Below are 15660 nucleotides of genomic sequence, written 5' to 3' on the forward strand. Positions count from 1 at the left end.
AAAATTGAATAATTTGGTCTCAACACCAAATGATATGTCTGGCGGAAATCCAATACAGCTCACCATCCAAATAACAGCCTTCCAAGTTCCTCCAGTAAAGCATGGAGGTGGTAATATCCTGTTATGGGAGTGTTTCTCTGCAGCAGGGACTGGAGCACTTGTCAGGGTAGAAGGAATTACAGATGGGGCAATATATGATCAAATTCTTGAGGAAAATTTGTTGCCCTCTGCCAGAAAGTTGTCAATGGGAAGAAGGTTTACCTTCCAACATGACAATGACCCAAAACACACAGCAAAACTGAGCAAACGGTGTTTGAAGAAGAAAAAGATGAATGTCCTTGCATGGCCTAGTCAGAGCCCTGAAGACCCCATTGAAAATCTGTGGAATGACTTGAAGACTGCAGCCCACAAACAGTCACCATAACATTTAACTGAACTTGAGCAGTTCTGCAAAGAAGAGTGGGCAAACATTGCAAAGTCTAGATGTGCAAAGTTCGTAGAGACAAAGACATATCCCAACAGACTAAAGGCTGTATTTAAAACAAAAGGTGGATCAACGACGAGGTGATCCTTTTTCCAACTCAGTGATTCTTTACAACTGGCAACCATGAAATCACTTACTTATGTTTGTGTACATGTTAAATAAACATCCCTCCAGGCTTGACTGACTGTGAAAACTTGTGTTTCACCTCATTCATGCCATCACAGAGGTTTAAGGGCTTCCTTGAAGACTATGGGATAAAACATGCAAACACACACCAGTGAATAAACAGCCTGAGGAGTTACTCATCCAAATTTAACTTCTGAATGTTTCAGGTCCTTTTAAAGACTACTACACCACTGATCAACCTCCAACGCAAGGCCTACGATGATGACACTGTGGTACTCAACGGGTCAAACTGAATGACTTTGCTGGCAGGCGTGTGGTGGCAGCCAGCACTATTTCTGGCAGCAGTTAAAAAAAGTAATAGAATAAAGCAATGATCCTCAGCTCACGAATAGACGCCTCAATAACAATTAGGAGAGAAGCAGGAGAGCAAGACCAAATCAAGCAAACAGGAAGAGGGGGTGTAGTTCGGACAAAACCATATCAGATGTGATTGAGTTTAGAGTTTCTATCAAATTTCAAAGGGAAAGCCTTCTGAGAGCTCCATCTGACATAGTTTGGGGGAACCCAGCCAAAATACCAGAGGCTGTAGCGTTTATTAAATGGATATGCCATGCAGCAATCTGAAAATCAAATCTACATGCAAAATCTCTGCTCTTCTGTGAACTCAATGAAAATCTTTACAACACTCAAGCCGAGGCACTGAACTTCTTTTCGCAAGAATGTGAGAATGTCCTGCAGGTCATAAGAAAACAAAAATCGGAAAAAGAAGAGAAATTTGTTTGATTTTGGTCCACAGAAAGAGAAATGGGGCATTCCCCGTGATATGGGGCTCATCCTTAAAACACACTATGGACCCTTTTCACATTACTGGGTTTCTCAGAAGTGGAAGACGTGATAGTTGGGTAAACTTCATGTCTAAACCCAGATGTGCCCTCTCATCAGGTACCAATAGCTTCTCACCAGAGCCGTAAACAGCCATGAACCTCAGATCAGTTTCACATAATGCCATGTGAAGATCTTTAAATATGCTTCACCAGACATTTAACATCTGTCTCTTGCAAATATTACAATACTTGATGAAATCCAGTTAAAAGGACATATTGATGAGAAGTCTCACCTGAAGGCATCTCCAACCGTAACGATCTCCACTTCACTGTCCGTGGAGGTGACGTTGATCTCCTCGCTGGCAGGCACTGCAGGTGCAGGAGTCGCTTCAATCACAACCACATCCTCATCCAGGACACCTGAATGATAACATGGAAATTAAGCTCATTAATGCTAATATTCAAGCAATAATGCACTTAAATCTACTTGCATATAGCAAATACACCTGACTCAAAACACAATAATGGTTACTACTGATACATGAAGACGAAGAGATATAACTGAGCCAACAAGAACTCATTTTACTTCTATGGTATATTTCTATTATACATTTAAAATATGTTTTTAGAATAGCCTGAATGAAACTATGATTTCCTGTGATTTACATTGCATGTCTCTCTTCAGCTGCACTGATACCAAGTTGCTCTTTTGGTTCACATGGCCTTCAACATGATCTTTTGATAAAAATAACACAATAACCACTTTATTATACAATTAAAATATGTTCTGGCATAGACTAGTTGGCAGTCTGACACCTATATAAAGAGAACAATACAGCTAATTGATGAGGTGACCACAGCGGGAGAATTCGGGAGTATTGAGGACACTTCAAACAGGACGAGAACACCTGCAATAAGATCACTGGCAAGGCAAGGCAAGTTTATTTATATAGCACATTTCGTACACAATGGTAATTCAAAGTGCTATACATAAGAGAAAGTAAAATAATCATTAAAATAAAAATAAAACAAGGAATTTAAAAACTTTGAAAATTATTTAGAAATTGATTTAAAATGAATTTTAGACCGTTAAAAATAAAATACAGTGCAATCAGTTCGGATATCGCACAGTGCTCATTTAATAAATGCACAGCTAAACAGATGAGTTTTGAGTCTAGATTTAAAAGTGGCTAATATTTTAGCACATCTGATCTCTTCTGGAAGCTGATTCCAACTGCGGGCAGCATAACTAAAAGCAGATTCCCCTTGTTTTGTGTGAACCCTTGATATTTCTAACTGACTCGATCCTAATGATCTGAGTGGTCTGTTAGGTTTATAATCATTGAACATATCTGCAATATATTTTGGTCCTAGGTCATTGAGTGATTTATAAACTAGTAAAAGTACTTTAAAATCAGTCCTAAATATAACTGGAAGCTAGTGTAAGGACCTGAGGACTGGTGTGATATGCTCAGATTTTCTGGTTCTAGTCAGAATTCTGTCAGCAGCGTTCTGGATGAGCTGCAGCTGTCTAATGGTGTTCTTGGGAAGGCCGGTGAGGAGACCATTACAGTAGTCCACCCTACTGGTGATAAAGGCATGAACAAGTTTCTCCAAGTCTTGACTGGAAACAAAACATCTAATTCTTGCAATTTTTTTTTTAGATGATAGTATGCTGATTTAGTTACTGCTTAGACATGACTACTGAAACTAAGGTCTATCTCCAGAATCACACCAAGATTCCTGACTTGATTTTTAGTTGTTTGACTCCTAGAGTCAAGGTATGCAATCACCTTGAAAACTTCATCTTTGTTTCCAAATGCAATGACTTCAGTTTTTTCCTTGTTTAACTGAAGAAATTTCTGGCACATCCAACTGTTAATTTCATTAATGCATTGGCAGAGGGAGTCAATGGGGCTGTAGTCATTTGGCGATAAGGCTAGGTAAATCTGATTATCATCAGCATAGCTGTGATAGGCAACTTGGTTCCTTCTCATTATTTGACTTAGTGGGAGCATATACAGTCTGAACAAGAGCCGCGCAAGAATTAAGCCTTGTGGGACTCGCATGTCATGGACATCCACTTACACTTATGCTCTCCTATACTCACATAATAACCTCTCCCTTCTAAATATGACCTGAACCATTTGAGTACCATCCCAGAAAGCCCGACCCAGTTTTCCAGTCTCTGTAGAAGTATGTTATGATTGACAGTGTCAAACGCAGCACTGAGATCTAGTAATACCAGCACTGGTATTTTGCCAGAGTCGGAATTTAAGCGAATATCATTTATTATCTTAATGAGTGCCGTCTCTGTGCTGTGATGCGGTCGGAAACCAGATTGAAAATTGTCCAGGTATCCATTTAAGTTTAAGTATTTGTTCAGCTGATTAAAAACTACCTTTTCTATAATTTTGCCTATAATTGCTAAAAATGGTGTTATCAAGATTGGTCTTTTTCAGAAGGGGCTTAACAACTGCAGTTTTCAGGGAGTTTGGAAAAGTCCCAAAAAAAGTGAGGCGTTCACCACTTCTTAGAGATCTGCTTCTAAACAGTTAAGCACACTTTTGAAAAAAAGATGTGGGAAGTGCGTCAGGATAGCAGGTTGACGATTTTAGGTGCTGCACTATTTCTTCCAACATTTTGCTATCAATTTCTTCAAAAATAGATATAGTATCTTCTTTTTGATATTGCGGCCAAATCTGTCTGACCTCTGCATAACTTGAGGATGTGCTAATCGCCTTCCTGATATTAATGATCTTCTCAGAAAAGAAGGAAGCAGACACATTGCATTTGCTGTCTGAGAGCATTTCACTGGGAATCTGACTTAGGGGGTATGTCAGTCTCTCTACAGTAGCAAAAAGAGTGTGAGTGTTGTTTAAGTTACTATTTATAAGGTTTGAGAAGAAACTCTGTCTTGCTGTGGCTATATGCTATAGTGAATATCAAGTTTCATCTTCCGCCACATCCGCTCAGCTTTTCTGCATTGTCTTTTCGTACTCTGTACTGCTGTTGATTTTCTCCAAGCTGATTTCTGTCTGCCTGTCTTCTTACTGATTATTAAAGGAGCAATATCATCAATAACATTCTTAACTTTTGAGTTTAAGGAATCAAGGAGAAGATCAACCGAGTCTGCAGAAATGCTTGGTGTTAGAGATATAGCCTCCATAAATAGCACACTAGTGTTCTCGTTAATGCATCTCCTTCTGACAGAGACAGATCTAGATACAGTGGTAGCAGAGATCAATATATCAAAGAAAATACAGAAGTGATCAGATAGTGCTACGTCCTTAATAACAATGGATGAAATGTTTAGACCCCTACTGATGATTAAATCTAGAGTGTTTCCTCGACTGTGTGTGGATCCATGCACATGCTGAATCAGGTCAAAAGTGTTAAAAACAATTATAATTTATTTTGTAGATTTGTTTTCTACATTATCTATGTGAATATTAAAATCCCCTGCAATAGCAAAACAGTCAAACTCCGAGGAAATCATTGATAACATTTCTGTGAACTCTTCAACAAAGGCTGGAGAGTATTTTGGAGGCCTGTAAATAGTGATAAACATAATGTGTGGAGCACCTTTCAACACAATCCCTAGATATTCAAAAGACAAGTGAAAGTGACATGACATACAGCCAAGTATGGTGACCCATACTCAGAATTTGTGCTCTGCATTTAACCCATCCAAAGTGCACACACAGAGCAGTGAACACACACACAACATGAACACACACCCGGAGCAGTGGGCACCTATTTATGCTGCGGCGCCCGGGGAGCAGTTGGGGGTTTGGTGCGTTTCTCAAGGACACCTCAGTCGAGGTATTGCCGGTCCGAGACTCGAACCCACAACCTTAGGGTTAGGAGTCAAACTATCTAACCACTAGGCCACGACGTCCCCACAAAGTACTGACCAAATGACACTTGCTTGCATTGATACACATCTTTAAATAGAGCAGCTACACCTCCACCTCTCCTAACACTGCAGCTGTCTTCTAGCCATGTTTCGTTTAGAAACATAAAATCCAGATTGTTTGTGGTTATTAAGTCACTGATTAGAAATTATTTACTTTTTAGTGAGCTAATGTTTAAAAATGCTAACTTGATGGCAGTGCTTTGTGTCTTTAAAGCAATCTTAGTTTGATGCATAATAGGCCGCAGATTAGTTAGCCCTTCGGCTTGAGAAGGCCTTAAACTTTCTATCAAGTGATAAAACAGAAATAGAGAAAGCTACAGGCACACTGGGTTGGACAAAAACTATATAAAATTGTAAGATGAAAGTGAGATGGTTCTCTCTACCAATGAAGTCTGATTTTGGCATCAGGAACTGGACACTTCCAGAAGTACACATTTAGCCAAGGCAAGTTAATTTATATAGCACCTTTCAATACTTAATATAAATTAAAAATCAATGAAATAATTTAGCATAATTAGTTAGGTTAGAAATGCAAATGCTAAAAATCTATGGATAATTCACAGTTGTTAAGCATGGAGTTTCTACCATCAGGTTTTTTTCTCACAATTACAAAAGAGAATTGCAAAATCAAAAATAGATGAATGAAAATATTATTATTAATAATACTTAAGTCGTGATGGTTCTAAACCTCCAAGGCCCCTTATTTTGTAGTACTAATGATGAGATTTTTTTAAACATATGTTTTACTTAGAATTCCTACCCAATAAAATATTTTAGTGCTTGGCATAATTATAAAAACATATGTTTATTATAGAAAATTCCCATGACCCCACAACCCTAAATAGGACACGTGGTTTGGAAAATTTATGGATTGAAATTCCCATGGAATTCTACTAAAAATCTTCAAATCACATACGACGACGTTTGCCACCACAAAAACAACCAAAACTTGAATCAGTGAAGGGCTTCTCTGGTAAAATGTTTATTTTTAAAGTATAACCAACATACATATACAGTGGTGTTTTCTGATTTCTTATTTTTTTGCATTTTTGTCACACTTTAATGTTTCAGATCATCAAACAACTTTAAATATTAGTCAAAGATAACACAAGTAAACACAACATGCAGTTTTTAAATGAAGGTTTTTATTATTAGGGAAAACTAAATCCAAAACTACATGGCCCTGTGTGAAGAAGTGTTTTCCCCACTGTTAAAACTGTGGTTTATCACACCTGAGTTCAATTTCTCTAGCCACACCCAGGCCTGATTACTGCCACACCTGTTCGCAATCAAGAAATCTCTTAAATAGGACCTGCCTGACGAGGTGAAGTAGACCAAAAGATCCTCAAAAGCTAGACATCATGCCGAAATCCAAAGAAATTCAGAAACAAATGAGAAAGTAATTGAGATCAATCAGTCTGGAAAAGGTTATAAAGCCATTTCTAAAGCTTTGGGACTCCAGCGAACCACGGTGAGAGCCATTATTCACAAATGGCAAAAACATGGAACAGTGGAGAACCTTCCCAGGAGTGGCCGGTCGACCAAAATTATCCCAAGAGCACAGCGACAACTCATCCAAGAGGTCACAAAAGACCCCACAACAACATCCAAAGAACTGCAAGCCTTACTTGCTTCAGTTAAGGTCAGTGTTCATGACTCCACCATAAGAAAAAGACTGGGCACAAATGGTCTGCATGGCAGAGTTCCAGGACGAAACGCTGCTGAGCAAAAAGAACAAAGGCTCGTCTCAGTTTTGCCAGAAAACATTTGATGATCCCCAAGACTTAGAAAATACTCTGTGGACTGCTGAGACAAAAGTTGAACTTTTTGGAAGGTGTGTGTCCCATTATGTCTGACGTAAAAGTAACACCGCATTTCAGAAAAAGATCATCATACCAACAGTAAAATATGGTGGTGGTAGTGTGATGGTCTGGGGCTGTTTTGCTGCTTCAGGACCTGGAAGACTTGCTGTGATGAATGGTACCATGAATTCTGCTGTTTACCAAAAAAATCCTGAAGGAGAATGTCCGGCCATCTGTTCGTGACCTCAAGCTGAAGCGAACTTGGGTTCTGCAGCAGGACAATGATCCAAAACACACCAGCAAGTCCACCTCTGAATGGCTGAAGAAAAACAAAATGAAGACTTTGGAGTGGCCTAGTCAAAGTCCTGACCAGAATCCTATTGAAATGCTGACGTTACCTTAAAAAGGCAGTTCATGCTCAAACCCTCCAATGTGGCTGAATTACAACAATTTTGCAAGATCATTATAACAGACTCATTGCAAGTTATCGCAAACGCTTGATTGCAGTTGTTGCTGCTAAGGGTGGCCCAACCAGTTATTAGGTTTAGGGGAAAACACTTTTTCACACAGGGCCATGTAGTTTTGGATTTTGTTTTCCCTTAATAATAAAAACCTTCATTTAAAAACTGCATGTTATTTTTTTTACTAATAATTAAATTTGTTTGATGATCTGAAACATTAAAGTGTGACAAACATGCAAAAAAATAAGAAATCAAGAAGGGGGCCAACAATTTTTCACACCACTGTATATTTAAATGTCCAACAGAATCCCTGCAGGTTTTATGATAAGGATGCATATACACTACCATCAAAGAGATCAGTGGTCATCATCTGCCTCAATCGGTACTTTCATAGTGTTATCTGAGCTTCCCAAGTCTTCTGAAAGCTACACTTGGCCCAACTCATTAATCTAGAGCAGAAGCAATATCAGTAGCTACAGCCATTTAATTGAGGATGGTTTGGTGCAGCAGTAGAGCCAACCAATGCTTCAGGCAGGCACGCTTATGTGTGCGCCGGGGAAGCTAAATGTAGGTCAAAGATGTGCTTTGCAGTATGCTGGCACAGGCTTTTGTAATACCATCACTCATCTCTTTTCTGATTGGCTCTCCTGCTTTACTTCTCATTCTTTCTTTAACCCAAGCTCTGCCTGGATTTGGTGTCAAGAGGCACAGGGTGTGTTCAAAATAAAGCTCATAAGCATAGCTGGTACATGTCTCAGGGAGACAGACAAACAACTTCTACACAAGGTCCATTTTCTACAGAAAATGACATCCAGAAATACATAAAAGAGACAATCTGAAAAACACTGACATGAATAACAGTAAAAGATAAAAACAAGACTTAACTGAGTGCCAATTCATGGTATCAGCCTTCCTGTCATAATTTCTAAAAGTCTATTAATATTGGCTTTTTTTGAACAGCAGTCAGGCTCAAAATTTTGCTTCTCACATGCATATCGTGGCACTAGTTAGCATGTATTGTACACCACTTGCACTTTACACTGAATGCAATGTTAAAACAACTCTACTTCAGCACTGTAAGGTTGTTGTGTCATACTATCTGTGTTAGGCATGTTTGTGCACTGAGGCAGAAGCTTGTGGCTCGGGAGATTCATCATCATTCTCTGGGGTGTGTTGTTAAGGTCGGCTCTCCCACTGAGTGCTGCTGCTTAGCACCCCGCTCTTACCCCGTTCCCCACGCTGGCCACAAAAAAAATTATCACTACCAAACAAGGCTACAACTTACAGCAGTAAACACAGAACCATATATTACATGTGCACTACCATTCATGGTTACAATTCTGCAATCCTCTGTGAATGTACTCTCATAAATGGGTTCTTTGTATTAATGCCTCGGTTAGACAGATAATTAGACTACATGCTAAGTAAATGACAATGTCTTTTGGTTTGGCATGCATAATAAACAAATTAAGCTTTGTTTTAACCACTGCATATGCTTAACTTCTTTGTGTGTTGAATGTAATTTGAAACTCAGGGTGCAGGTGAACTCGGGTGTGCACCCGCAAACCATCTGCTTAATAGGGGCGGTCTGGAGTATGGGTTAAGTGAACTCTGGTACAGTTTGCTGCTGATATGAATGCAATCGTACCAAATCCCGGAAGTGAACCGCTATTAATGACATATTATTTGATAAAAATGTGTGTTTGTGAGGGTTTCACTCATTTTCCAAACGAGTTTGACTGACGCGCTGCAAGCAGACTGCTGAATATCTCATTTCTGTTCGCCTTCAGCATTCTTTAGAGCATTTGCAGTACATTTGTAAGACAGACATAAGTGCCGTTAAACTGGAGCTTTGGAAACAACACCAACGGTTCAAAACAAATAAATATAAAAGTGAAGAGAGCAATGCTACGCATTTTGCCGTCTGTGTACCGTTACACCCTTAGAAGTGATGTAACATGGCAGGCCTCCTTCTGCAGAACTGAAGGAAGGTATGAACTATGAAAACCTCTGGAGGGTTTGAGAGCTTCTCTGATCTTATCCACTCATTTCCAAAGAATATTTCTATCTCTTCTCATATCAACTCTAAGCAAAGAGAATAGAAAAATATACACTTCATAAGTTTGGGGTCAGTAAGCTGTTTGAATGTTTTGTAAGAAATTTCTTAAGTTGACCAAATCTAAATTTATTTGATCAAAAATACAGTACAACACTACTACTGAAAACTACTACTACAAATTAAAATTATTTTTTCTAATTTAATATATTTTAAAACAATTTATTCCTGTGAGGCACAGCTGAATTTCAGTGTCACATGATTCTTCAATCATTATAATATGCTGATTTGCTGCTCAAAATGCATTTCTTGCAATTATAAAAATTAAAAACAGTTTTGTTGTGATACAGATAGGGCTGCACGATTAATCGCATGCATTTGTCATGCGTGTCTCATCAGTAAAGCCGGTTCCGTGATTAGTGGTAAATGTCTGTCACCTGTTTTCAAACGGGAGCGGCAGTTAATACACAGAGTCGTAGTTCACTGACAAGCTACGCAATATTCTGTTCATAATTGAGATGAATCGCATTCGATTATGAACACGATATTGCGTAGCTTGTCAGTGAACTAGGGCTCTGTGTATGAACTCCCGGTGCATTTGAAAACAGGTGACAGATATTTACCGCTAATCACGGAACCGGCTTTACTGATGAGACACGCATGACAAATGCATGCGATTAATCGTGCAGCCCTAGATACAGATTCTTTGGTGAACAGAATGCTAAAAAACTAACAAAAACCTGAAACTGATTTTTTATTTTTTTTTACAATCTAAAAGTCCTCTGACCAATTTAATGCACCCTCTCTCAATATAACTATTAATTTCTTAAAAAACAATTTTTTTGAAATATATAATATACGGTATATCATTATAAAATAAATCAGAGGTTTCAGTCCTGGATGCTGACTGGTCAATAAAGTCTTCCAGTAGTGATTTACTTCACAATTACAATAACTTCGACCTGTTCACCTGTGGATCGTTGTTTTTGGTGAATTGTGCAAGTATGAAAAGTTTTTAATATTCAAGTATTTTAATCTTGTTTTTTTTTTTTTTTTTTTATAAATACAAAAATAATTTTCAGACTGTTCAGGAAACAAAGAATAGCAAATGTTCTCATTTAAACCAAAACAGTTACAACATGAACAAACAGTAAGCTCTTTTTGTCCTTTCCACAACTTCCTGTAAAAAAAAAAAAAAAACAGTATGTAGTGATGTTAGGGTGAATGTAAAATAATAAAAAGTGATTTACCTGAGGCCACAGCCACAGTACTGGCTTGGCTGCTACTGCTGCTAACATCCACGTACAGCTCATCCTCTGCCTCAGTGGAGGAAGGGGAGGAGGAGTCAGAGGTCAGCTCCTCACTGGAGCTGCTGGTACTGTGGAGTAGGGCATACTTCTTCCGTGCAATCACCTCTCGCTTCTTCCTCTGCAGCATTAATCGCTCCTTCTGCTTTGGAGTCCGCTGAGCCCCGCCTCCTGCCCCGCCTTTCACAAAACGCTTCTTGTGCAATGGCCTGCGTGAACTGAGACATGGACGTTTCACATGATTGCTTTCTGGCTCAAGCCGTGCCCACTTATGTGACCTATTGGCACGAGTCCGGGCAACTAGTGGCCGCATGCCTACTGCTGTGCCCGTCCCACCTCCTGCACTTCCCGTGGAGGCTGAACCCAGAGCCTTGAGCTGCTGCTGTCTAACTGTCATCGGCCTACCGTCCTCCTCTGAGCTAAGAGTGTCCGAGTCACCAAACCGAAGGCTAGAGGAGGGCGAAGAGGCACAGTCACTCAACGAGGACTCAGGGTTCCTCTCGTCTTCACTATGTGTCTCTAGCAGCATGGGCCTGTGGTGGAGAGGAGTGAGGGTTGCCTCACTCACTGGCGCTTCCTTCAGAGAACAATAAGATGGCCCAGGCTGCTGGCTCTTGCGCTTTTTGCGTCCCGTCAACCCTCTTTCACAGTCTCTGCGACCTCCAGCATCCCGTGAAGGCCGGTGTCTGGTCTCAGGACATAGCGGAGAAGGGAAATCACTTCCTGCCTTGCCAATCACCTCCATCTCAGCCGGGAAGCTCTTAGCCGTCTCCATGGGTTCAGGGTTAGCCAGAGGCCCCTTTAGGGGGTCCTGCTTATGTCGTACATCAGAGGGAATCTCACTCTTCATTGCGACTAACCCACAACAAAGTGCCGCTGAGGCTCAATACACTGAATCCTAGGGTTCCATTGAAGATCCAGCAATCCTACAACTGGAAAACACAGAAAAATATGCAGAAAATTAGAATATTGTCCCTAAAATATAAGTAGTTATATGAACAATAGACCAAGACTAAGTTACATAAACAGACCAACAGAACAAAGTTAAACAAAGAGGTGAAAAAACATTTCGTATTTTTGTCAATGTTGAATACATTTGTGCCACTTAATATTTTTGTGAAAACCATAATTCGTTTTTTTTTTCAGAATTCTTTGAAGAGAAAGATCAAAATCCATATTTATCTGAAAACCTTTTTTTGTTACTCTGTCACTTTTGATCACATTAATACATTCTGCTGAATAATAACTTCTCTCCCTCTTTATACACACTACATAATACTGATTTTTAATATTGCCACTTGGTTATCTGCCATAGCATGAAAATAATTAGTGGCTTATCGATACTAGCCACAGTTCTTTGTGAAACAGAATGTGCGTAATCTGCGTATAGGAAAACAATCAGCCCTCTATGTTTCCAATGCAAAACCTAGGTCTCACTTAGTTGTGAACGTTGTTTTAGCAGCCATTTCTGGCCGAGCATGAGTCAGACAGGGTTGTTATCCAGGCAGCTCTTGTCGTGCTGTAATAAAAGAAAGGAAATGGTGTCTAAAGAAAGGTCATCGCTTGCACCGTGTAGACAGAAACGAGCAACTGCACACATTTCAGGAGCGGCTTAATACCTCCTGCAAAAGACTACAAAAATCTAACATGCACAGGATAATGGTGCTAGGGGTCATTATTTTCCACCCTCACCTATTTTACCCTGTATTCTTATGATAAAACATAGGAAAAGAACAACCCACATCTCTAACAAAATGCGAGGATTTATAGCAGACAGCTGTTTGTTCTTTTGCATATAATGGTATTCAGTACAGATATAGCTATATGAAGAGCCCCTGCATCTTGATCCTCACAGTTATTTGTACTGAAGCAACCTAATTAATTCCCTCTCAAATTAGGTTCCTGCTTGCTTGCATAATGGGTATTAATCCATCACTGGCCATAATTTTAAAATAACATCATGGGTCATTTTACCTCTTTAATGCTCAACTCACAACCATTTTTCCCTCTTTAATCAAAATTCCGCCATGTTTCCGATAACTCTTCCATTCAGCAGAATCCCATTACACTCTAACATTTCTTCAGCCTTCCCTAATTAACATCTCGGCACCCAGAGTGGCACCATGCCCCAAAAGCCTTACGCTTCACAGCAACCACGACAAGGCCCAGAGTTCCCTTACCTTTAAATTATGAAAGCAGCCATCTGTTTCACAAGGCATACAGTCTCTGTTTTTGAGTCGACTTCTCTGTCTGGTGGCAAAGAGCCTAAGTACTTTCCTGCATATAGAATTCCAAAGACGAAACATTCCAGTCGATATTGCCACAGTTTGTGTGTGCTTTAGGATAGTATATTGACATAACACAAATTAGAAATAAAACTCACAAAGAAAGGACTACCCTGAAAAATGTACAATGAAAGGAACAGTTTCATGAAATCAAACTGTTTTTATTATGTATTACTATGTATTATTTTAACTAAGTATTACATGTAGGGCTGGCCGATAAATTGATAACGATAATTATCACAATATAATTTGCCTCAATAAAACAATAACAAGAGTTTGATCAATGTTCGGCTGTTTATGCACCAGAAGCAGAACGAAACACCGCTACTCATTTGAATCGTGCCACAAAGCATTTATTGGCTTAAAGTTCAAACATCAGCGCGAGCTAACCAGAGAAGATGCGCTGATAAATCTCTGTCAGGCGACTAAACCGGGCCAACACCGGGTGCAATCACTGTATAGAAATTAATTAAAAGATTTATAAATTAGAAACTGTTGCCGTATCACAAAGGGAAAAAGTAGAAACTAAATAGACTTTATAAGAATAAAAACTCTACAAAATGTCTTCCTTCAAAGTAAACAAGTAAGGCTCCCAGTAACTGCAGTCAAAATGCTTTACTGTAACTATAGCAATATTGTTTTTCTATCAAGACCACTAACTTTTATTATGACCCACATATATTGAACAATATCCAGTTTCACAAAACCAGACCAAAAGAAACCCTCTCACAACCATTTAATATAATCTCAAAAACAACAAACTGCGCCTATAATGCTGTGAATTTATAAAAATGGGAAACATTTTGAGAAGCATTTTTATATAGACAAGCCACAAAAAAACTAATGATGGCTGACGCAAAACTGACGTTTCAACATGGTGTCGAGATCCCGAAGAGCAGATGTTTGGTTAACTCCTGCAAAGTATAAAAGTGGAGTAAATGCAGCAGAAAAAATTATATATTTAAATAAAAATAATTATAAGTAAAAATGGATTATAGACATAATGTTGCGCCGGCACTGCTCTCCCAGACTCCTCTGAGGCTGATCCTGTCAACCAGTGATGTACCACTGTGCCATGCAACAAAGTGCACCACAGCACTTCCATATGAGGTGGCCCCAGAGGGGCCCATTGCGGCAGTGCCTCTTGACGCCAAGGTGGATACAGATTTTAGAAGATAGGGGATTATGGGGGACTGTTTTAATTCCTTCCCCAAGGATTGCTATGTATATCTATGTTGAGCAGCTCTGCCATAAGCAATAGCAGGACACACAGCCAGAATGTGCCAATTGTAAATATCACTTCAAATTCACCACACAAATTATGGATCATTAAATGAAACATCAGTGTTTTAAAAAAAAAAAAAGTAAATAAAATGTCACGTTACATCTGAGAGGCCAAAAAAATGACTGTTTTAGTGAAAGAAGTTTTTTGCATTTATTAATAGTAGACTCTCACTTTACATCATGGAGGAGGATCACAATTGTGCACTGAGAATTTTTTCACGTTTTTTTTTTTTTTTTTTTACGAAAAACATTATTTTTTTGTCAAACTTAAGCAAAATAAATTTTTTGAATACAATTCTTAACAAGTTATGTCATATCTGACACAGCTGTTACTGGCAATCAACATGAAACATAAGTACTCAAACAACACACAAAACATCAACATCACGTAATAAATACTACTTATGAATATATTTTAAATCATTTGATACTACATTATACATTTCTCCAGGTCTAGGCAGCCTAACGTTACAGTAGACTGATACTACTGCTTTTTGTGGGGTGTTTTCAGAAGGGATTTTTTTTTTTATTATTATTGTTTTTAGCTAAACATTCAGCTATGAAGATAAATCTGAATACAATAATCTGCAGTGGTACAACCCCATAAAAACAGATAATGTTATGGAACATAACTAAAATATACTATAGTGAAAAACATCCTTGACAACACACATAAATAGATGATTTGTGGTTCATCGGAGACTAAAATATGAAGCCAGTGTAATCTCACCGACCAAAACAATTGTCAACAATATTCAGCTGTACATATTTCCACAGGGGAAGTAAAACCTGCTGTTTTTATTACAAGCTGAACTTCCCTTTTTCAGCCCTGCATCATTAATTTCAATTATTCTACAACTCGAAAGAATTAACTAAAATATATCTTTTCCTCAGTGTTACTGAAGACCATGAGTAAATATCCAAACAGAGATCCAGCCCAGATAACAATACACTAACAAGCCTAAATACACAGTATTCCTTCACCAGAAATGACGTCTTATGCTGGAGAGCCGAAACACTTATTATTAATACATACAAATTAATCCTTTACAGAGGCAGATGACATTATCTTTTAATGAGCCATTAAGACAAATGGCATGGCATTTCCATAT

General features: G+C 38.7%; 1 protein-coding gene across 7 annotated transcripts in view; it reads right to left on the minus strand.

Moving 5' to 3' along the window:
* LOC109072837 (E3 ubiquitin-protein ligase Arkadia-like) overlaps positions 1–15660 on the minus strand; it is a 40021-nt gene that overhangs the window by 23260 nt on the left and 1101 nt on the right. For 4 of the 7 annotated variants that reach the window (XM_042760062.1, XM_042760060.1, XM_042760061.1 and 1 more), the window contains exons 2-3: positions 10923–11911; positions 1728–1854 (exon numbers count right to left, since the gene is read on the minus strand). In XM_042760062.1, the coding sequence (XP_042615996.1) occupies positions 1728–1854; positions 10923–11829 (1034 nt within the window). In that variant the 5' untranslated portion in view covers positions 11830–11911. Of the gene's footprint in view, positions 1–1727; positions 1855–10922; positions 11912–12416; positions 12499–13159; positions 13257–13654; positions 13719–15660 lie in introns of all 7 variants that reach the window. The other 3 variants (XM_042760058.1, XM_042760057.1, XM_042760059.1) reach the window with 3 other exon arrangements.

Source organism: Cyprinus carpio, chromosome A7, assembly GCF_018340385.1.
Source record: "Cyprinus carpio isolate SPL01 chromosome A7, ASM1834038v1, whole genome shotgun sequence".
In the NCBI taxonomy this organism is placed as follows: domain Eukaryota; kingdom Metazoa; phylum Chordata; class Actinopteri; order Cypriniformes; family Cyprinidae; genus Cyprinus; species Cyprinus carpio.